The following is a 22,773-nucleotide window of genomic DNA, read 5'->3' on the forward strand; positions in this document are numbered from 1 at the left end:
TGATATATTTCTCGGGAGGGCTAGTGGAAGAATTGCTGTCTCCTCCCCAACTCAGTAGATGCTTAAAAAATTTACAGAATCTTTATTTGAAAATGTGTGCTGACTTTTGGTTGCAAAATTAGTTTATTAACAGCACACGCTCTGAACCCTGAGCTTACAAGTGTGGTTATTTGCAGCCTGTTGCTTTTTTGCTCATTCTACTCTTCCCCAGCTGTATACAGCCATACAGAAAACACGCTCCCTTGCTGAGGGAGAAGTTAAATTACTCTTGACTTGAACCACTCTGATGTGATAGTATATTGTGCTGGGGAGGCAGTGTAACTTGCCTGCTTCAGGAGTAGGAAAATACCTGGCAATATCAGTGTATGTCAGAAATACCTGATGTTCACAGAGCTGCAAGAAACTAGGCTGAGAAAACAACCCTGTTTCATATGGATCTACTGGGCTTTCAAGTGTACAGGTACATATTCATCAGGTAGCAACTCCTAAAGCTTTTCAACAGATTGTCTCATTTCATTTGGGGGCGTAGATAGAAGTTCGTGGTGTGATCAGCCATGTAATGCATTCCCAAAAGACATCTGTAGAGGCTTTCAAAGTTAACTCTCCTGTTTAATGTTAACTCAAATGAAAAGTATTGTTTTCAGAATCGGCCAGAGAAACACGGACCTTCTGAAGTCTTTTTCTCAGTTTAGATAAAATTTGAAATGGTGTTAGTTGAATTGGTTTTGAATATCCTCGTCCAAAACGATATTTTGCAAATACTTTCAGAGAAAGAAATAAATCCACAGGCTTATACAACTTCTCATAGTAATAACAGACAAAAGCCTAAGCTTGGAATTTCCTCCCCCACAAAGTGCATAAAGCTTATCAGTTTAATTTCAGTTTGGTCTGCAGAAAAATGTCTTGCATAAACTCCACATTAAGTTGAAACTTCTGTTTCTTGCATTTATTTTGTGATGCTTTGTGGCTTCCTCTTGTGCAAAAATGGCACTAATTAAAGTAATCCATAGTGTGACTGGGGAGGACTTGTCATAAACAGCAAACTGGCTAACTTAGCTGGGTGTTGCTCATTTTTAACAGAAGTTTTATATTTATGGCATGCTGTTCACAGAGAAAACTGCTGGCAAATGTTGCTGTTACAACTGTATCTTTGGTGTAAATGTACGATCTTTTCCTCTTGTCACTTTTTAATTTCTAATGGTCGTATTATATGGGGGTGAAACACAGTTTCTCTCTCTGCTGTCAGAAGCAGTAAAATGGCAAGCTGTCAGGTTGGTGCTCCCTGGAAATGCTGCCCCTCCACCTTGGAGGTGAAGGGGGGTTTATATTTATTTATTTAAAGGCATTCAGGTAATTATATTAACGCCGTATTGTATGAGGACAGTGGGCTTTTGGGAAAATCACCTTACTTGGGAAAAAGTTGTGATTGGTTCGTAAATAAAAATGTGTTTTAAAGGCTTGTAAGCTAGGTAAATATAACTTACATACAGCATCCTATTTGAAACTTAAATTCATTGCTAATACCTGGAGAAGCAGGTTAAAATACCTATTGATGTATTGTTTTGCCTGACTTATACCTGCTATAGTTTGTGCCTTTTAAGAAAGAATCTCTGCTAGTTGAGGGGAGGAGGGGAATTGGGGTTTAATTATTTTTAATTTTTTAAGAGATAATTTCTGAAATAAGAGCCTAAAGAATTATTTTTTCAAGACTTATGTTGAAGGATCTGGTGAGTGACACTGAACCTTGGACAGAAGAAGGAAGTAAAACCTGTATATAAAACCCATCCTCAGGGGAGAGGTTTTCCATTGCCCTGTTATCTTTGGTCTGTCTTGCAGCTGTAACAGAAAATAAATCTGTGTCACGGCATTAGGCTGGGGCTGGCAGAGGCAAGGCTGCCGCGACTCCCTGCCCCAGGTCTGACCCGTGGCAGGGCTGAGCCTGTGTTCCCAGGAGGGAAAAAGGGTTTTTTTTTCCCAGAAGGAGTTAGAAATGGAATTTCCTAATCAGATAGGACAAACCACAGATCAGACAATCCAAGTATATGGACCAGCCACTGTTTATGTATGAACGACTACTTGTATCCCCTTACCTCTCTATTTTCCCGCACTTGTTCCTCCATGAGTCATCTAGATCCTTCCCTTGCCCTGCCTTTGGTTCCTCCCGTAAACAACCCATAGAAAGTCTTGTGCCATGCCAAAACGCTCTTCCGTCGCATCCCATACCTGTCCCATACGCTCCCTGCCAAAGGTGCTCTGGCACTGGCTCCCCAGGATGGGTGTCACCCCTGGCCAGTGGGGCTGAGGCTCTCCTGGGACAGCCGTCCCTTCCTCCTGGTCCAGTATTTGTGTTGCCCCATCCGCCTTTGGGCTTCTGCCCCTCTGGGCTGGTGGGGATGGACCTGAGATGGGCTGAGGGCTCCTGGGCTGGACCTGGGAGTAGCCAGGCAGGGGGTGATTTGGGCTTCCCCTCCTTCGTGGGGGTGCAGAGGAGCTTTTTATCAGATACTCAAACAATTTGTATTATAAACTGTATCAAGGTTGAAATAGTCAAATTTTTATCTTTTTTTTTTTTGCCTTTGTGTAGTTGGCATTAATTTTAATACTGGATTTTTTTGAGTTTTTAATATGTTAACAAGTATCAACCTTTTTTGTGAAGGGTTTATTTGATTAAAAAATCTGTCCTGTTTTCCTTTTGCAATTAATTTTGCCCACAAAAGTCTTATTTGTCATCCATAAAATAAATATACTGTGTCAGAGAATATATTTGTCCTGTTACTAATTCACTTGATTTATTTCTGATATTATAGATTGCCCCTATATTGCAAGAATACTTTCCAATTTGACTTCTGGTCTCCAGTGAGCAAAAGAAACGGCTTTTTCTAATACCTGCTTTCCTATCGGAAATTAGATTTTCTGGATGGGCGGTCATAAAAGCTAATGCCAATGAAATGGTGGTCGGTAATAGATTATTTTTTCACGTGAGGTATATTAGCAGTCAGACGATGGATCTGCAGGAACTTGAAGGTGACAGAAGGGAGCCAATTTCTTTAAAAATATATCCTTGGCGACTGATAAAGTGAAATGCAGTTGCGTAAGATCTAATTTATCAAAGAATGAAATGTTTCTGCAAGATTATTTGCTTTCACTTTTCTATATTTTTGTTGCTCTGGGAGTTGCTAATTGTCTTCAATTTTTTTTTCCTTCTTAGTAAAACGCTTCAGAGAACCAAAGCATGAAAGACGTCCCTGGAGGATATGGTATGTTTCTGTATGCTTTATTCTTAATTTTTTTTTCTTGTGTGTATTAGAAATTGAAGGAATTATTGTTTGCATATGTTGATTGGAAAAAAAAGAAAAGTGATGACAAGAAATTGGTGACTGACAATGAGGAACAAAAAAAGTTACCAAAATATATGAGTCAATGAAAAGTTATCTGCTGTGTGTTTCCCTGCTAGTCCTTCCTACTAAATGCTTCCAGGAATCTCTACAAAGATGTGCATTTAGACATAAAGCTTCTGGTTGTGCTTCCTCCTGAAGATGGGAACTTACAATTGTCCTAAGATGCATCTGAACATCTACAAACTTACATAAGCTTACAAGAAGCTCTCAGCTGGGCTTAAATAAAATTCCGTGTTCTGTAGCTATCCTACTACATATAAGATAGAAAACAGTATGGTAAAAGATAAATACATAAGCCATAAAAGAATACAATGTGTAAAAAAATATATTTTTATTACTTTTTAAAAGTTGTTGGATTGTAGCAATGCCAACATACCATATACTAGTTTTGAGGCTACTGTAAATGTTGAGCTGCCGTTCTAGTTGTTGAAAACTTCAGTGGTTTAAATTCATCTCGTACAATGCTGTTTTTCAAAACTAAATCTGACCTTTATTTTATTGAAAAAATAAATACAAAATCTTTGTGTACTACAGCCTACCTCAGCCTGAAATTCTGAGTAGTGCAGTGATAGCACTTAATTTTTAAGCAAAGAAACTTGTTCTGGGACTTGAGTATTGTTATTTATAGTATGGTGTACTGATTAGATAAATAACTTACTGGCTTCCTGCCTCATCACTAACACTGTGTTCTATGTCATGCAATGAATGCAAGAGAATGAAGTTTAAGACAGACTTGTCAGAGAGGGGAGATGAAGTCAGGCATAAAATGCAGTTTGGATCAGTAATGGTGTTTGGATCTTTTTAGACGTAGAATGAACAGGCTAAATGGGTGGTGGTCTGTATAAAGAACAAACTCTTGCCTACAGAATTCTTTTGACACAATTCCTCTATTTAACAATTAATAAAACATCCACTGGAAGATTTGGTTTTGTGCAAAGGATGATAAAATAATGGTAAGGGCTGGAGTCAATACTGTACCAAAGTAGTGTTTTTATATTTTTCCTGTAAGTAACAAACTATTTTCTCTCCGTCACCTGCTTTGGACACAATGCTTTCAAGGTTGTAATTCTCTTGCAGTGTGGTCTAAGCTGTACTACAGATAAAATTCAGTGAGAGCACTTTATGCTTTCAGGTGAAAAATATGTTGGCTTTTTAGCACAATACTATAGATAAAGGACTCATTAGCCAGTTATTAAATTGTTCACCAACAAGCACACAATGAGGATTTTATTTTTGTCTGTGCCATAAACTTGCTAAAACTGCATAAACATAAAAGGAGTGAAATATCTAGCGAGGCTGGGATACTCATTGTTTACAGGAGGTTATTAAAGACTTAGCTAGGTTTAGTGAGGATTAGCTCTTGGATAATGCAAATGATACCAAGAGGATATCCCTAGACTTTAAATTTACAGTGGTAAGATTTCAGGTTAGTATGATTTGGTTTATTGTTAGCAATATTCAAGAAAAAAAAAGGGGCAGAATTTAAAATGGAACATTGTTAAATAAGCTAAATACCATGACACTTTATCATTCTGCTGTTCTCACTTGAAGAAAAAATGATTAATTGAGATGGAATTTTAATTAAAATAAATTTGCAATGTCTGACTGTGGTGTAAACAGTTTTGTGTGTCTTAAAAACTGTTTTTACCCCATACAGGTTTTTAGATACTTCCAAGCAAGCCATAGGGATGTTGTTCATCCACTTCGTAAATGTCTATTTATCAAGCCTTACAGAAGAAGACCCTTGTTCACTGTGAGTGTTTAATTTCAGAATAATTGATCTTTATGGAAGTTCTCAGTTGAGTTGGGTGGTGTACATGGACAATAATGCAAAATAAGGCTGAGAAACCAGTTTTCATGGTAAAAATCAGTCACTTTCAAAAACCTGTGATTTAAGTTTAGTTAATCAAGGATCAGAGTTCTGCTCTTTAATTCATGGCTGGCAGGACCTGGGAAAGTGTTTGGGTTTTTTTTTTTTTTTCTGGGCTGTATATAGATGTTTTAGACCAAGGGTAAACTCTTACTACTTCTTAATGAATGAGGACTTAGGATGCACATTGTAATATGAGGCTGTTTACCGAAGGAGGTGCTAGGGACCAAAGGAAATCAATATAAATTTGTGTATGCTGACCTCCAACTGCACTGTTCACTGCAGCAAGGCTTTAATATAAAGTCAGTTTGGTTTCAGGAGTATTTAGCAAAAATCATTCAGGCTTGTACTTTCTTCTAAAACCTACATTAACTACTGCAGTATTATTTTCATTTTGTTAAAAGCAGGAAATCTTGCTCGGTACCCAGGCAGTTAGTACAAAAATTAATTTTGCAATGTCACGCTTGGAGCAGTGTGACTAAGTAGATAAGCATTTCACTGTAGTATATTAAACCTGAAGATTTTATGACTAGGAGCCTGTCAGGCTCTTTACAGGAGCTTCTGAAGCAAATGGTAATTGTTTGGGTTTGTTCTTGATAGGGCTCATGCTCAAAGAAGCTTACAGATTCCTGGTAATAGAAGCTGTGAAATTACTTTTAAAAGCCTAGTAATTTGCCCTTTAAAACCAATCCAGTTCCTTCGATGGCATCTGCTCACTGTTGTCCTTTGGTAAACAAAGGAGCTACACAGCTCAAGGAATATGCTTGTGTTGCTTCACAAGCCTGTTTTATTTCCCTTATTCCTCTTCAGCTTCTTTTGTGTTCCTACATGCTATAAATGTGTACTAAAACACTGTTTCTCTCTTCCCACCACAAAGTGTTTTGGTAGGGAAAATAAATGTATTTTAACACACTGTAACTGTAAACTTTAGGTTATAGTTATGACAGTTTCAATAATACCAGGCATCATTGTAGGATTTTCCTTGTTTACCCATTTAAGAATTTCCTGATAGATGTAAAAACTGGCAGGTGCAAATTGCCTTCATTCCACTTTTATATATTAAAGTATAAATTCAAGTAAGCTAACCAAAACATGTCTAAAATTGTCAGCGTTTAAAGCTAAAGCTCAATAGTTTATTACAATATTTTAAAATTTAAAATAACTGTGCTGTGTACTGAGTTTTCAAAATAAAAGCTTTACTGACATGTTTTAATGTAGTCTGCATAACTTCATTTTCAAATACCACTTTTCATGTAACATGACACAAAACAAGTAAGAGAGTGAGAACTGTTATTCACTGTTCTCAGGATAACAAAAATTACAACATGGAGCTAGCATGTAGTATTAACCAAAGCCGCTTGTGCTTTCTTGGGAAAAATGTATCTTAAGCGTGCGAGTGGGTCAAAATTAGTGAGTAAAAGCAACGTTTCTGGCTGTGACTTTAATAATAATTTTACTCAGCGAATTCAAACATGGATGGTTTTCTGCGCTTTCCTGTTTTGTAGCTTGTGAGTTATTTTCAGAACAAAACCAGAGAATGTAGTTTGAGAAAATATTGTGGTTCAAAGCTTGGAAATAACTACAATTGGAAGTTGCCATTTGTTAATTTGGGAATGTAGTGCTGTAATTCAGGCAGGTGTGTGATAATATCAAAGCTGATAAAACATCTGTTAAAACACCTCGACAGATGGGTTGCTGTTTGAAGAATTTTAAATAGAAAAAGCAAACGATGCTTTTCTGTAGTGCAGGGTACTCGGCTGGCTGTGTGCGGTACACTGGGAAGTCGGTGCTTTTAGTCTGAACTCTCAGCCAAGTGCATTTATCTGATAGTAGCAGCAACTTGTTTTGGTTTCGTGCCGGTGCATCGGTTACATGCGAGCAAGGTTAACGCAATGCATTGCAGAATGAGCGTGTTGCCTATACGTAGTGAGCCTGATGTGCTTGGGAATATCAGGCATGCTTGGCCTGCGCTGTGAGCTGTAATTTGTGAAATAGGTGTTGGCACATCTCTTCTCCCTGCTCCTGACGGCTGCCTGCCTGCTATAGACTTAGAGCAGCCCCTTGTGGCCTTAGAACGACTTGTGTACACTTGAAATTGCTGAGTTTCCTCTGCCAAACACTAAACCTTGATGTTAATGTTTGTCTGATATGAAGTTCATTAAAACTCTGATTTGACACACAATTATTAGAAAATAACTATTTTTTAGAAAGTTTATGGGTAAGTCTTGGCTGAAGCAAGGCATGTCTGCTCTTGAATGGGATTTTGAGGGTCAGAACAGCTCCTCCTTTACTGTTTTGAATGCACATATTCTGTCTTTGCCTTCCACTTTCTGATACTATTTTTTCCACATGGATTTGTCTCCATAGCCAGCAGATCCCAGAAGCTGCTCTTGAAGCAATAAAATTAGTAGTGCAGCAGTTGTGTGTCTATTGAGGGCTGGTTTGGTTGTTAGTTTTTTGGTTTTGTTTTTCTGGGAAGGGTTGTTCCTGATTATTTCAAATGTTTATTGGACAAGAACTGAAGTGCAAGAAAGTGAATCTTTTTTCTTTTTTTTTTTTTTTCCTAACACCAAGCAGAAATTTGGCCTAGATACTGACTGTATGCCCTGGGCATGGTATTCCACTGCTCATTGCTCCTTGTTGAGGCTAGGAGGGGGCTCCCTTGAGCAAGAAAAACTGTCTAGCTGTGGTGTCTTTTCCCCTCAGAATGAAAGTGGTTTGGGTTGGATATTTTACCTTCAAATTCCTTGAGGTGTCTTTAAGGTAACTTCTCTTCTTATTCCTTTTCCTTTTCCTCCCTTGGTCTTATTCAAATACCAGCTTTCAATGCAGAATGAACGAGTGATGGTAAAAAGGAAATCTGGGTTTGTTTTAAAGGAGTAAAATGAATGTTGGAGTTTATATAGAATATGCGCATACACACACCGGAGTTAATGAAAATGGAAGTTGGAGCTTAACTTTAAGGACAGAAACAAAGCATTGAGACTTTTCTAAAACTATTTACATTTTAGGTTAACTATGTAATTACAGAAATGGGTAAATGATTATTCTCAACACTCTGGCTTCTCAACATAGATACAGATCTTTTATCAATCATGGTGTTAAAATACTGTGAACTTGTAGAAAATGGACCCTTGCTCCTTGTTTTCTTTTACGTTTTTCCTTTCAGGTACCTTATCAACTTCTTGTTAGATGCCACATTAGGAATGCTGTTAATCTATGTTGGTATACGTGCAGTCAGCAGCATTGTGGAATGGCAGCAGTGGGAGACCCTTCGCTTTGGTGAATATGGTAAATGTTTCTGTTCTTGCACTGAAATTATTTTCAGGGTAGAATCTCAGAATATTTCAGCTAGTGGTTGACTGATCTTAAAATCATTATACAATGATTATAGTGGTCATTTTAATATTTCACTTGTCACAAGGGTTCTTCTAAGCTCTGTATCTTGGCATGCACCTTCTATGTTAAAAAGCTTAACAAGTCTCTAAGCATTTAGTGAGTTTGGAACAACTGCTTGAATATTTATTTTTTAGGAGTGATTGAACAAATTACAATACTGGCTAATCTCATGGAAAAAATAACAGCATGATAAATTTACTCTGAAGCACTTTTAAATAAATGATAGCTGGAAGGTCATTTCCTATTAAAGCTTTCACTGAACCACATGCCATTGTCTGAAGATATGGGCTAAGAGTTCTGCCAGCCCTCTTTAAAGTAAACAACCACATACCTTCAGTGAAGAGAATGGCAAGATGGCCTGTGCTTGTCCTCAAGAAATGATCACTCAAACTCCTGAATGTAGAGCTTGTATCATTGATGAAAAATGCATACGTCTCTTACGGGTTGAGGGATAGACTAGTGAAATCACTTTTGCGTGAAGTTGTGGGGTTTATCTTCCATTACGTTAGCCACAGAAGTCCACTCATCTGCAGAAATTGTGGATTTGCAGATACAGTTGAGTATCATACGTACTCAACATCAGCATTTAATTCTGTTCAACCTACTACTTTCAGATTGTTTAGTCTGGCTGGTTGGGAATGGAAGTTCTGTACAGATGCTAAAAATTACATCTGAAGCTCCTTGAGATAAGAAATTGCACTCAAGAAGTTGCCGTATAAGAGAGCTGTGGCTCTTCATCAGAAAAAAACCCCCTATGGTTTGGGGGGAAAAAACCCTTAAAATAATGTTTGCCTAGGAAAGTAAAAGCTTTCATAGCAGTTTCATAATTACTATTGGTAGGTTTTTTGTTTTGTAGATTTCTTGGTTTTTAATGACCCTAAGTGGCTGACAGAAGTAAGAATAAATAAATAAATAAATAAAGGCCTTGCAAAGATGAAGTACTTTAAAAGCTTGGGAAGTTTACAATTAAGTCAAATAGCATTAATTTATTTGCTTTAATGTCAGAGGATTAAAATTGAGATGATGACAAGCATCTATCTTAAGAGAAATAACTGCCTGTACCATTAGGGCACTTTTTTAGATGTATGTAAATTTAATGTGTATATTTTAGGGTACAGTTTATGACCATTTAAGCTGTTTAAAACAGCACTGCCACAACCCTGTTTATCTGCTTTTTCCCCCCATATCCCATGGTCCAGTATTTCCACTCTTTTCCTTGGACTGGTGCACATCTGACTCTTCAGGGAACTGATTCAGAGAGCTAAACCATCAGAAAAATCACCATATGTAGAAAAGTAAATAATTTCTCCAGATCAGACCCCAGACTTGGGTCTCTAAGGGATTAGGTAAGCACCAATGCCCAGGGAAGGAAAAAAGGCAAGGAAAGAGCTGAGACATTGCCAAGCTACACCTTCTGACTGAGCTTTGAGACTTATTGCCCAAAGTCCCTTTTTCTGATTGTCGATTTGGCTTGAAGCCATTTAAAGATGTTTGAACAGCTTTCAGCTCATATAAAATTGGCTTTCCACTCAGATACACCAAAGTTTTTTGCTCTGTTACAGGTAGGTACTTGTAATCATCTCAAATACTAGACTTTATTTCTTCCTAATAGCATGCTGGGTTTTCTTGTGTAATTTGTTCTCCTCTCCCACTTTAATGTCATTGTAACAATAAGCAGTCTGTGTGGATGGGAAGATGTGGGGAGTATGTTCACTCTCCTGAAATTTGTCTGTCTCTCTTACTGGCTTCTAAAATGAACATGGTTTTATTGTAGTTAGTTATGAGGCATCTGTGACTGCAGTAGCTAAGCTCTTAAAATCAACAAATGAACTTGTTACTTGTGTTCTGCTGCAGAGGTGGGCTGAGACTGATCTATTATTGTCATTTTGAGTTAGGACATCTGAAATGCCTAAACTTGTTCATCAAGTATTTCTTCTCTGTGTGTATATAAGCGGTATATGAAATTATATAATTCCACTTTAGTTGTTCTTTTCAATACCAGATTATTTTATTAGTGACTAATTTTCATTTCTGTATCTTCACTAATGTACTGTCCTGACCTTAGTGTGTTGGGTTTTTTAATCAAGTTATCATAAGGACTATTAAAAAACATATTGTAAATCTGTGTTTCCATTAATTATGTGGGAGAAGCTTCTGTTATAAAGAGAACTAGATAGCAGATGGAAAGTTGTTAGTAGTGGCTGTGCAGTAAGGTTAGACCCTATGGAAGAAATGTGTCTAAAATGACAAGTTGCACTGGATTGCTTGCTGCCCTCTTCTGTTAAGTACTACTGCGGCTTCTGAAGTGAAAAACCCCTGTATTACCCTTTTATTTAAAAGTTTTCACTTTGGCCCCAAGAAATCTCGTCTTATTTTTCATAAGATTCTTTAAAATAATTAAACTAAGTAGGGTGGAAGAGGGGACTAAAATGCAGTCCTGTGGGCTTACAGGTGTGTTTAGACTTAATATTTTGAAGTTAAATATGGGTGTTTAGCATAGATGGATGGTGAGGTGTCTGCTTATTGAAAGGTATCAGAGACCCGTGGCATTTTATCTGGTGTAGTAAAGTCAAGTCCTCAGCTTGGAGATCGGTGTGATTTCACTTTGTTTGCAAGTGTGGGAAAACAAACAAGAGCCCCCTGCAAAAAAAAACCCAACTCGCTTCTTGTGATTGAGCAATGTTGTTTGTGCTTCTAAAGCCTAAATAATCATTTGTCTCAAGTTAATTCTCACTGTGAGCTCATTTCCCTTCTTAGCTCTATTACTTGATCCCTGGTGATTCATTACTTGAAGCTGTCACAAAAATAGCAGTGTCCTGCTGGTTTTAAAAGCATCTTCTTTATATGGAGGATAGTTTTTAAGCATAAATGCCTCAAGGAAAGAATGGATAGCAAAATATCAGTATTCATAAATGGTCACTGTGTGTACAGCAAAACAGGACTGCACATTGATTTACAAACAAAATAGCATGAGCTCCCTCAAGGGCTTTTTTATGTCAGCATTTTTAAGTTTATTAGATTTGTCTTCATATTTCCAGTTTTGTATTTTCAGATTCATTACATCAGCAGCTGGATTTTAATAGAAGTGCAGAATCAGTTAATACATCTGAGTATGTAAAGAGGAGAAAAGCAGTCATGATCTGTACTGAAAAGAATGTTCCCTGCGTTCTCCTTCCCTTCTTGTCTTAGGCTACTTTAGCTGCTGCGAGTAGAAAACAGGTGACTAAGTTGCTCTTGGTGACAATGAACTCTGTTGGCGACTAAATCGTGCTGTGATCTCTTTGCTTGATACTGCAAGTAACTTCAAAGTTCTAATTTGAGTTTGTGTACTGAGTCTTTGAATGTACAAATGTCCTGAATACTCTTGGCGATAACTCCTGGATGCGGTGATGGTATTAACTTCTACTTTTTCCCTTGAATTGTATAGTTTATAAAATCATAGAAAAAAATGTGTTTGGAAAGCATCTCCAGAGGTCACATAATCCAACCTCTTACTCAAAGCAGGGTTAACTTCAAAGCTAAAGCAGCTTGTTCAGTGTGTGGTCCAGTCCAGTTTTTAATTTATCCATGGTTTGAGATTTAAGAGCCCCTTTGAACAACCTACTGCAGTGCTTAACCGCTCTCATTGTGAAAGCTTTTTTGTTTTATGTCAGAACTGTACGTCCACCCATCCAGTCTGTATCTCCTCAACTTTACTACAAGGATGCTATTGGGAGACTGTCAAAAGTGTTGGTAAAGTCAAAGCAGAGAGCATCCCTGTTCTCTCTGCACACACAAAAATCCTCAAGTAGAATTGAATATACACAACTTCTAACTTCAGTCATGTACCGAAAAAAAACCCCAAACGCAAAAGCCAGTGCCGCCCCCTGCCTCTCCCTGCCCCCAAACATTATGGAACAAAACATTAATTGGTGATAGTGCACAACATTCTCAATACAAGAGTTTCACAATTTTTGGACATACAAAATCTCATGTGACGGAGTTGGAATAGATGCAAAATTGCTATAGCTGTCTTTGCTTTTAGGAACTAAATACAGATTGGAAAAGAGCTAGAATAAACTGGCAAAGCTTCAGTGGTAGGTCTGTAGCTACAGATAGATTTTTTTTTTTTTTTTTTTCATATTCGCTAGTTAAGAAAACTAGAGAATGCTAATAAAAATGTGGAGTATAGAAATTAATTGCAAAAATTTGTCACAAATCTAATTCTGGCCTTGTATCTTCAGAAGAATCACAGTTGCTCAACTTTGAATTACTGATGTTTCCCCTTTCAAATTTTCTAACTTTTTTTTTTTAATAAGAGAAGCCATAAACTGCAGTATATAATTGTAAAACTTGAGCATTTTAACCATTTTCCTCTTGAACTATTAAGTGTTGATCACTAGCTCTTACTGTAAAACTTGTTTAGGAAGTTATCTTTGTTTTGGACTGCAGTCTGATTGATGTTTCTCTTTGTAGCATTTAAGCAGCAAACAGTAAGTCTCGAGACTGCTACCAAGTATTAATACTGAAAGCCTTTCAGAAATGTTCCAGAAAAGGAAGTGGCAACTATCCATTATGCATTACAAATACATAAAGGCATCTGAATTTCCATTGCCCACTATTCATCCCCAGGCTAAAAGTTTTAAGCTGCCTCTGAAGATGTTGCAGAGGGTATTGTGAAGACTGAAGAGCCAACATCCCCCTCCAAAGCTTCCTTTTGGTTTCCAGTGAAGTGCTGCTTTAAGCTCACCTGCAAAGCTGTTAGGCTTACCGGTCCTCTTTTTTCCCTTTCTCTCCTTGCTTTCATAGAGTATAATAGTCTATATAAGTTCTCATGTACAAATATTTGTGGTCTTCATTCTGTCCTGGCAGATAACTTAATGCACTCAGGTTTTCACTCTGCCACAGTAGGGTGCAGCAGAATTTCAAACTCTTTCAGACTGAAACTAAAATGTGATCTTAATTTTTTGTTCAATTACATTTTTCATAGCAGCGCTTGCACCTGTTGCTTCAATTGTGATTGGTTAGTTATGGTAACTAATTTTGTAGACAAGAAAAATATGTTTAAGGTAGCCTAGGGAGAATGACAGAAATCACATTTCTACTTAGACTGAAGGGAAATAGGTTTTTTCCCCAGCTATGTTTCCCTTAAGATTTCCCTTTTAAGAAGCTTAATACTTCATGACAGAAGGTCAGAAATAATAATTGGATGAGAAACAAATGTAATGCAACTATATCTGTCTTGCTTTCATCAGATTATGTAAATCAGTGAGTGTATAACCAGGTACTGCTGAATCAGATAAAGTCCTGTTGTTATAATCAGTTTCGAACTGATACTTTTTGAAAGTTGGGGTGAGGCTGAGGGAGGGGAAGGAGCAGCACTAAAGAAATAGGAGAAGGCCCTTTAAGAGGATATAGCTGCCCTGCCTCTTCTAATACTGCTTTTCTAAAATGTTTACTGTGAAGTAAAATCAACCCTATGCATATGTTGAACCTTTCTCCTTTCTTGCAGGTGACCCAGTGCAGTGGAGTGCTTGGGTGGGCCAGTGTGTCCTGTACATAATGATTATGGGATCTGAGAAAACCATCATCATTATAGTGCTTCTTATACCTCAGTGGAAAGAGGTTGGTATTTTTACAGCATTTTAGACAAATGAATTTCAGATGGAAGCTGTAAAGCAGTAGATTTCTCATAGTGTTTATTGGTTTGGCTCAAGCATCATAACAGTCTGCATGCCGTTTAACTCTGTGATAGTGGTATGTTCTTCCAGTTTGATTAGGATACTGCTAATTTGGCTTTCTGGCATCCATTGCCAGGAATACCCTGTCATATTTTGGAGATTTATTTTTATATATTGCAATATATAAAATTTTATTCTATCCCCTTGTCTGAGTGCTCTTGAAGCTACTAAGTGGTTCTTCCTTTTCTTAATTCTTTAATTCTTATTTAAGCTATTTTGTATTGCTTCTTGTAGTATTTTAAAGAATTTTCTTTGCCTGACCTTGCTGATAGATGTAAACTGTAGAATTTTTAGAAATTTGGCGATGGATTAGTGAAGCCATTTCTGATGACTGGCTAAATATTTACTTTGATAGAATCTGTGCAACATAATGTTCAAAGTAATGGTGTGTGATGTCATAGCCCATTAAAACCAGTTTGTCCCTGTTGTATGCTCTGGACTACTTTGGGAACTGTCTTCTCTTTACTGTGTATTTTGTAAAACTCTGCTCTATTTAAATTTCCTAAAGATGGAACTTTAAGCATGTTCCTGGGGAGCATGCAGCTCTAAAATGTTCAAGATGATTCTAACGCAGCTCTTCAGACTTCTGTAAACAAAAATGACAGAGATAAGTTTCTTGCCAGCCCCACTTATCTGTGGTAATTTATAAGCTGTCCTCAGTACTTTCCTTTTCTACAGAGCTGTCCTTTTTTGGTTCATATGAATTATTTCTGTAGCGTTAGCTAGTACATGAACAATTGCACTTAATAATCCAGTTATGTGCACATGCTGCCATGATCTGAACTTAATTCTTTTCTTTTCACAGGTAGCTTTATTGAATCATATAGAGAACCCCCAGTTGGAGCTGGCTATCGTCATGCTGATAGTTCCCTTCTTTGTTAATGTTAGTACAACTTGCATGCTTCTGTGAGATGTTTACTTGGGTATCTTCCTGCCATGTGTTAATTAATGTTAGTCCTTAAAGCACAGTGTATCTTGGTGCTTAAATTATTTTTTTTAAAGAGGAAGGGTGTTAAAGAATGGATGAAATGTCTGGATATGTAGATTTTACAAAGCTGAAATCCATATTGAGCTAAGTAACCAGGCTGAGGGGAGGTGCAGAAATACCTCGTAGACCTCTTTGGCCTGATGACTTCAGTAGATGGAACATAATACTGAAATACAGACATAGAGATTATAAAATTACAATGAAATTTGCTTTAGGAAACAGTTGGTCTAAGGATAGCAGTACTGTGAAGTATCCTGTGTCTGACCATAGCTAATAGTGGCTGGCCTATCATGGAGCAGAGGAAAAGGGCAAGTGCGCAATCATCCTTCCCAAAGTATACTCCTTCAGCAATCTGGGATTTAGGGACTGGAGCCAGAGATGGTGGGTGTCCTTGCATTTAATAACTGCTGGTGATTTTTTTTTTTCTTTCATTAATTTGTTCAAGCATGGATTTTATCCTTTGAGAACCAAAAGTCTGTTGCACTAAGATGTCTGCCTAAACCGTTCACATTTCTACATGAAGAATTAATATATGATCACTGTGAACAGGAGCTACTTATTTTCTTCTCTTCTACAAAGGAAGAAAGTAGCTGTGTTCTAGAGCATTCATGCAATGTGTAATAAGCCATGTGACTGTATGCCCGTACAAGATTTTACCTGTTTGGCCAATTCAGAATTATTGTCAAGTTTTCCTAATTCTGTCGAAATACTGACTAAGAGAACATATGCTACTCTATGGAAAACTGAACTCTCCCTCTCTTTAACAGGCATTAATGTTCTGGGTAGTAGATAATTTTCTTATGAAGAAAGGGAAGACAAAAGCTAAACTTGAAGAAAAGGAAGCGGGACAAGATTCAAGAAATGGAAGTAAAGTCCGATACAGGAGAGCAGCATCACATGAAGAGTCAGAGTCAGAGTCAGAAGTATGTAGAGTTAATTATTGCAATTAATGCAATATCAATCCAGTTCATCCCTCATGCCATTGATTTCATTGTAACACTGTCAACGTAGTTTTGATTTTCTTTGCATGTACCTCTATCAGTAATTCCTAGCATTTGCAGTTGAAAACCAGTTAAGAAAAACAGCATTGTTGCACCACTCAAGGTAGGTAATTTCCTTCCAGATTGGCAGGAAGACATAATAATATATTTAAATATCACAGGTGAACTGTATTACAAGTGCTTCTTAAAAAAACCAAACAGAATACCAAACTAATAGACAATTCTAATTCAAAGAGAGGTTAATAGCTTAAAGTGGGAGGAAGCTGTTGGAGGCAACAGGCCTGATTTTGGAGAAGTATTTACATCGTTGCTGTAGCTCAGTTAAATTGAATGGGCAGTTTTCAGTTCAGCTGAAGGATGAGTGATATCTTTAACCAACTAAAGCTAAAACAACTTACTTTTAATGTAACTTTTCTGCATTATAGACAGTACTATTTATATGGGGTTTTCATTAATAAACTGACTGCTATATTACCAGTGTGACTAGAGAGCTTGTATGCTGTGTCTCACTTTAACAGTGAGCCACCCCACTGCTCTGGAGGAGCTGGAGTCACTTCTTTGGGTGGTTGTAGTCAGTGATTGTAGTTGAGATTAATACACATGCATCCTTCTTCAAAATTTACTGGGGGTTCTAGATAGGATGTGTGATGTGGTTTGGTAGTACTGGCAGTAAATCCAAATTGTGTTCTGTAAGCTCTTTCTTGAGCAAATAATAAGGTGCTTTTCAAGCATAAAAAAAAGTAAAAGGTTAAAAGTAAAATGAAGAAAGAGCATGGCTTTGATCCATGTTACTCAGAAGCTATAATTTGTTTTTAGATCCTTATTTCAGCAGACGATGAGATGGAGGAATCAGACGCTGAAGAGGACCTCCGTAGACTGACAAACTTAAAGCCCATTAAGAAAAAGAAACATTGTTTTGGTCTGCCTGTATGACACATTCCCCAACCTGTGTATTTGCAGGTTTTGTGACAAAAACTTCAGTCAGTGGGTTTTAATGTTGCAATTGCATCTCCCTTTTCATACAAACTGACTTAAAAGCAAGGTCTACCAACAGAATGCAAACAGTTGGAAGACTTCCAGTTCAGTTGCACTACAGACACACTGACCAATTATGCAAGAATGTCTTTTCATCATGTGTGAAAAAACACAGCGTTGTTAAGGACTGGTCACTAAGGGGATTTGTATCTGACATTTCGGAGAAGATCATAGAAAACAGATACAGCAATCTTTTACTTATGGTTACTGATGATACAGTTTAAGATGTTCTCAAAAAGGCATCAGAATCAACTAAGTTAAAGGTGTGTGTTTTATTACTAAAACTGGCTTTTGCAGCATAATTCCTAGAACAGAATAGTTTATGGTTACAAGCTGTAACTTAACGTTATTTTTTTAAGTACAAATGTTTTCTTGCTACCGGGTACCTGTGGAACAAAGATTTTTTTCCAAGTCTCCTCAAATCTATTTGACTATTTTATATTTAAGTTATATTTTCATACAGTTGTATTTAAAGATTCTCTTTGTCAGAGAAAAGGGTGTAGTTCCCTTTTTTGTGCAGAACAGGTCAAAAGATTTGTAGTGAAAATCTTATTTATCTTTGTGTCCTGGTTTAAGACAAAGGGGATTGCAAAGGGAAAAGCCCTCTGTCTCTGCTGAAGTCACCAAATATCACTAAAAATGCAGTCCTAAGTGTGCTTTTGACCACGTAATTTGAAAATACCTTTTTTAATAGGAGGTGGTGTTTGCATATTTGACAAACGTGCACTTTAGTGTATAACAAAAATCTGTTGTGATAGGTTATTTGTGAAATGAATATCTATGGATGACTCTAATTATTTCTGGTTTTGCAAGTCTCTTGTGCATACCTCTCAAATGACCCAAAAGAGATGGAACATTTCTTACACTTTTCCTTTATATAGCGCCTGCAGTACAGGACCATGATCCGATTGAAGCAGCTGTGCTACAATATTGCAAATAATTCTGTCCCTTGGTTTTTGTTGGAAAAGCAATCTTCTATTTAATGTGGGGTGGTTGGTTTTTTGTTTGTTTTTTTTTTTTAAAAAAAGATTTCTCCTGTTTAATTTCCATAAAGGCCAATTGTCCTTTAGTAGTAAAAACCCCCAAAACCCGAGAGGTATAATACAGTTGTTACTACAGAATTTTTGTGATTTTCAGTATCTGTCTTCTGATAATTGACAACACGTCCTGATCTGAAACCTAGCAGACATGTTTTCAGTGACATCCTTTTGCTTTGCATATTTTCTAAACAATTCTGACAGCTTTCCTTGCTTAGTTGAACCTTCTGCAGGACAAGGCGATGTGTCAAAGAGGTGACAACAGACCTTAATTGCAAATCTGTTGTAGTATCTGGACATCGGAAATGTTCCAAGCCTTAAACCAAACAGTTTCATCAGAAAACTGCTCAGAACTTTTTAAGATTTTTTACATTTTTTATAGATTTACTAGGTCTTAATGTGATTTATTATCCAGACCACTTAAATGGGCCTTAGTAAATACTGAACTGTGCGCTCCCATACTTATTTTCACTATTTCAGCTTTCCTTTTTGCTGCATGGCTGCCGAGGTGAACACAGTGTTCTGAGACTTCAGGTACACCTTGGCGTGTCCAGCCAGCTAGAAGGGACATTTTACCAAACCTTAACGTTTGTGAGTTGAGCCACTGACCTTTGTTACTGTGCACTGGAACGTAGTAACTGCAATAAGTTTAAGTACTAGTGTTTCTCTTAGAGTAAATCTAGAAACTAATGACAACAGAAGATTGAATTATTCTGAAATGGGGGGTAGGGGGATGGGGAAATGTCCCTTATCAGTGTTGCCTCTGGTTTAGGTGTGTTGGGTTTTTTTCATTGATTGTGTGACTTGCATCTTCTATTTACCATCGGGCGGGCACATATCTTCAAAAGCACAGTACTTCAAGGAATTCATTTTCATCAACAGAATAGTCTCATACAGCTCACTTTTCCAAAGGGATTTAAGAGCTAGGACTGGCTCTTGTCACAAATGTCAGCATTTATTTTTTTAGCATAGGATTTGTTCTATTTCAGGTAGTGAAATAAAGCTATTCAACATGTGCTACATACCATGGCACAGCCATCGCTGTCCTCGTCAACCGTCAGAGATAACTGAGTAGCGCACACAAATTTAACTGTATGAGCTTTCATTTTATCTTCCTTTTCCCTCCTTTTCTCCAGTTACTTAAATTATCAAAATTATTTCTATTTCTGGTATCATGTTTAGTCTGTGAAGTGTCAGTATAAAATTATGGCCTTAATGATGTAAAAATACGTGTTTTGAGCAGACCTCAAACTTATTGACCAAGTACAAAACAGTGTAAAGCACTATGGAGCAGTTTCTTGAAGGTGGTTATAGCAAAGGTATATGAATGCCTAATTTTTCATGTCTTAAGTCATAAGCTTAAATGTCACTTGGTTTGAGATTTTGATATGTCTAGCAAGATGATGTAGTAAAGCACTATGAGCCAAAGAGACAGAAGTATTTTAAATACCACAGTAGTAACAGGAGTGCGTCTTCAGAGGGTAAAACAGCTCTAACTTTCTCTACTAAGATATAAATTTTATTCATGACCTTAGCCAAATAACAAAACCTGAGGGTTTTTTCTATTCATTCTTTGTTATCATGTGAAAGAGATGGAAAATGTAAAATTGGCAGTTTTCCTCTTTGTAAGATAAAAATTGGAATTTTTGCAGTAGGTACAAGTAGGACAAGTGCTCTTGTCTGAAGAGTTTGTGTGTGCAAGAAGGAAGTATGTGCCTAGTGCTTCACTATGTCTTACTGTTCGTTGAAATGTATATGCAGTACAGTCTGAAATAAATTTTTCATGAAGAGTTGATTCAGTAATAATATTACAACATGATGAAGTTTGCATTGTCCTCAAATTGGAGATCTAAATCGATGCCTGGTAAACATACTTCAGGACAACTCACAGCAAAGGTTTAATTTGGGCTGTGCTTTAAAAAATGTGATTCTCTTAATGAAAATAAGCTATGTAGTATAAGCCAAAGGAAGAGAAAGGAATTGTAACTTACAGAAGAGACACAGAAATATTGGTGGAGATCAAATTTACCACAAATGGTCAACCTAAATGTATTAACTGTTTCTAGTATCTGACCTGTGACACATCTGCATAAATTTAAAACACTGGTGTTGTCTAATATGTGGTTTTCAAGTTCTGGCTTTAATGTGTTCAGGTCCCCTTGTCTTACTTTAAGTAGCTAAATGCTGTATGTTAAAGTTGCTAACTAAAATGTACTATAGCTTTTCTTCAGGGAAAACTCAGAAATTGAGTTGCAAATGAGAGCAATGCAAAGTGATCCCCTCTGGCAGGTGTCTGCTTCCATTCCAGCTGTGCCTGGGGAGGGAGGCGTGGGCTCTCCCCTTCCGCTGGGAGCTGAGCATCACGAGGAATTTCTGCCACTGTGCTTGACTAACCTGTGTTTGCAACTTTGCTGTGCTTTTTTACAGGAGAAATCACTAATGAAAGAGAGTAAATTCAGCTGCTTCCAGTCAGAGTAGATCTACAGCATAGGCATGCAAACTTTTTTAGGTAAAGTTTCCAGTTCAATTACTGAAAATTACTACTATGGTTTTACAAAATAAAACTGCAGTATCTTTAAAAAAGGGACTCTTTTGTAGGCGTTTTTGTCTTGCGTGGGTATCCGTCTCAAACTGAACGTTGGGTTTGTTAGTAAGTAAATTCAGAGTATAGCCTATGTGAGCAAAACCAACAGCTGTATTCTGCTGCCCTCTGTTTGGACCATATTGTTTCATCAGTGATGTTACCTTAAACTTTTAAGGGTATCTGATGTAATTACGTTGTATAATGGTTTACAATAAAGTTTGACTTACTACAGATTTGTACACTTGTTTTATACTTGTTCTGTTTAAAAGTGCTTGTGTTGCAATGTTTATAATGTGCCGTTGTGGGAAGCAGGTTTTTCTGCTGGAGTTTAACTTCAGAACTGCAGGTCTAATTTTTTTGCACACTTGTGTTGGTATTAATTTCAATATATTCATTTGCCCTAATAGCAAGTGCCATTTCGGTTGGAGGGACCACTGTTCTTAAGTAGCAAATTTTGTTTACGACTATAAGAGTCCTTGCAACCTCTTCTCAGATCTGTTCCCTGAGGAGGGTTTTTGCCCTCTGCGTGTTCACACATGGACAATAACCATCTGTGTTTTCATATTGAAAATAAAACCTTTGATGTGCAACCTAAGAACTCCTGACATTGCAGAACATTTACCTGAGGCCTTCTGGAATGTAGGATGTTGTCAACCACACAGCTGATTATCACAGCCTGCTTTCAGCATCTCAAGCAAAGCCAGACCTTTTGGTTGTTGGCAACAAGAACTGTATCACAGAACCTCCTCGGAGACAGAAAAGGGCCAGGTGGGCATGTCAAGTTCTAGGACCAAGTAGCCTCTCTGTCCCCTCTCTCCAGAGGGCAACATGCTGCAGATGACCAATGTCTTCCTTGCTTTAATCTCTGCTACTTCCCAAAACCATGCAAAAGGGGAAGGGGGAAGCAGTGCCGATTCTTTTCTGTCTGGCAAAGACATAACTCCTATGTGCTATCTATGCTGTGCAGAGTTGTCTCTCGAGTTCCAGGGAAAAGCAGCTGCATTGATTACCAAAGTGCCTGCAGCAAGCAGCTGGACTTCCCTTAATCCCAACAAAATGAGTGTAGCCCAGTGTGGGTTTTTTCTGTTTTGTTGGGCAGAAAGATGCTGTCTTACTCTCCAGATTCCCTGGAGGTATGCCAAGGAATCTACCATCAATTTTCCAGAGCGCTGGAGGAATGAGGAGGACCATGTAGGATGAGAGCTGGCTCACTGTGAAGCTGTAACGTGACCATGTACAGGTGATAGATTTTTTTTTTTTTTTTTTTTGGGGGGGGAGGTAGGGGTGGTGTTTGGGTTGGTTTTTAGGCTGCAAATGGGAAGAGGTTGATACTTTTATACCAGAATAGAGCAGAAATCCTGTTCTTAGGGGTGACAGCAATTGCAGCTCACTTCCTGTCTTTGTGGGAGCAGTTCAGTGTATTCTGCTGGGCTGGACCCGCACAGTATTGGTCCATGACTACCTCTGTAACTCCTCTGTGATGTTTGCCCATTACTTTCATTACTTCCCACCTACTACACACAAGCAGCCCCATATCCACTGTGTCCTCAAAGGGAATTCAGAGAATAATCAACCTATCAAGCCTGTCAGCCCACTGAGGGCTGTTAGCAGTTTCCTGGAGAAGACAAATCTGTAAGATGTGTGTTTCCTGGAGATCGCAGTGGCCAGATGTGTGTACCTTCACTAAGTTCTCCATGGTCATTGCTGTATTTTAGCTGCAACTGTTTCTCAGCAAAGGAGT

The 22,773-nt window shown here is 37.7% G+C and overlaps 1 protein-coding gene across 2 annotated transcripts in view; it reads left to right on the plus strand.

The window, feature by feature from the left end:
* Positions 1 to 21,263, plus strand: part of STIMATE (STIM activating enhancer) — a 36,797-nt gene extending 15,534 nt beyond the window's left edge. Inside the window, exons 2-8 of one of the 2 annotated variants that reach the window (XM_075761880.1) lie at positions 3,209 to 3,257; positions 5,056 to 5,151; positions 8,438 to 8,559; positions 14,159 to 14,271; positions 15,193 to 15,270; positions 16,143 to 16,298; positions 17,193 to 21,263. In XM_075761880.1, the coding sequence (XP_075617995.1) occupies positions 3,209 to 3,257; positions 5,056 to 5,151; positions 8,438 to 8,559; positions 14,159 to 14,271; positions 15,193 to 15,270; positions 16,143 to 16,298; positions 17,193 to 17,309 (731 nt within the window). In that variant the 3' untranslated portion in view covers positions 17,310 to 21,263. The remainder of the gene's footprint in view (positions 1 to 3,208; positions 3,258 to 5,055; positions 5,152 to 8,437; positions 8,560 to 14,158; positions 14,272 to 15,192; positions 15,271 to 16,142; positions 16,299 to 17,192) is intronic. The other variant, XM_075761881.1, reaches the window with a different exon arrangement.
* Positions 21,264 to 22,773: the final 1,510 nt, after the last annotated feature.

The sequence above is a fragment of the Balearica regulorum genome, chromosome 10 (assembly GCF_011004875.1).
Source record: "Balearica regulorum gibbericeps isolate bBalReg1 chromosome 10, bBalReg1.pri, whole genome shotgun sequence".
Lineage (NCBI taxonomy): Eukaryota > Metazoa > Chordata > Aves > Gruiformes > Gruidae > Balearica > Balearica regulorum.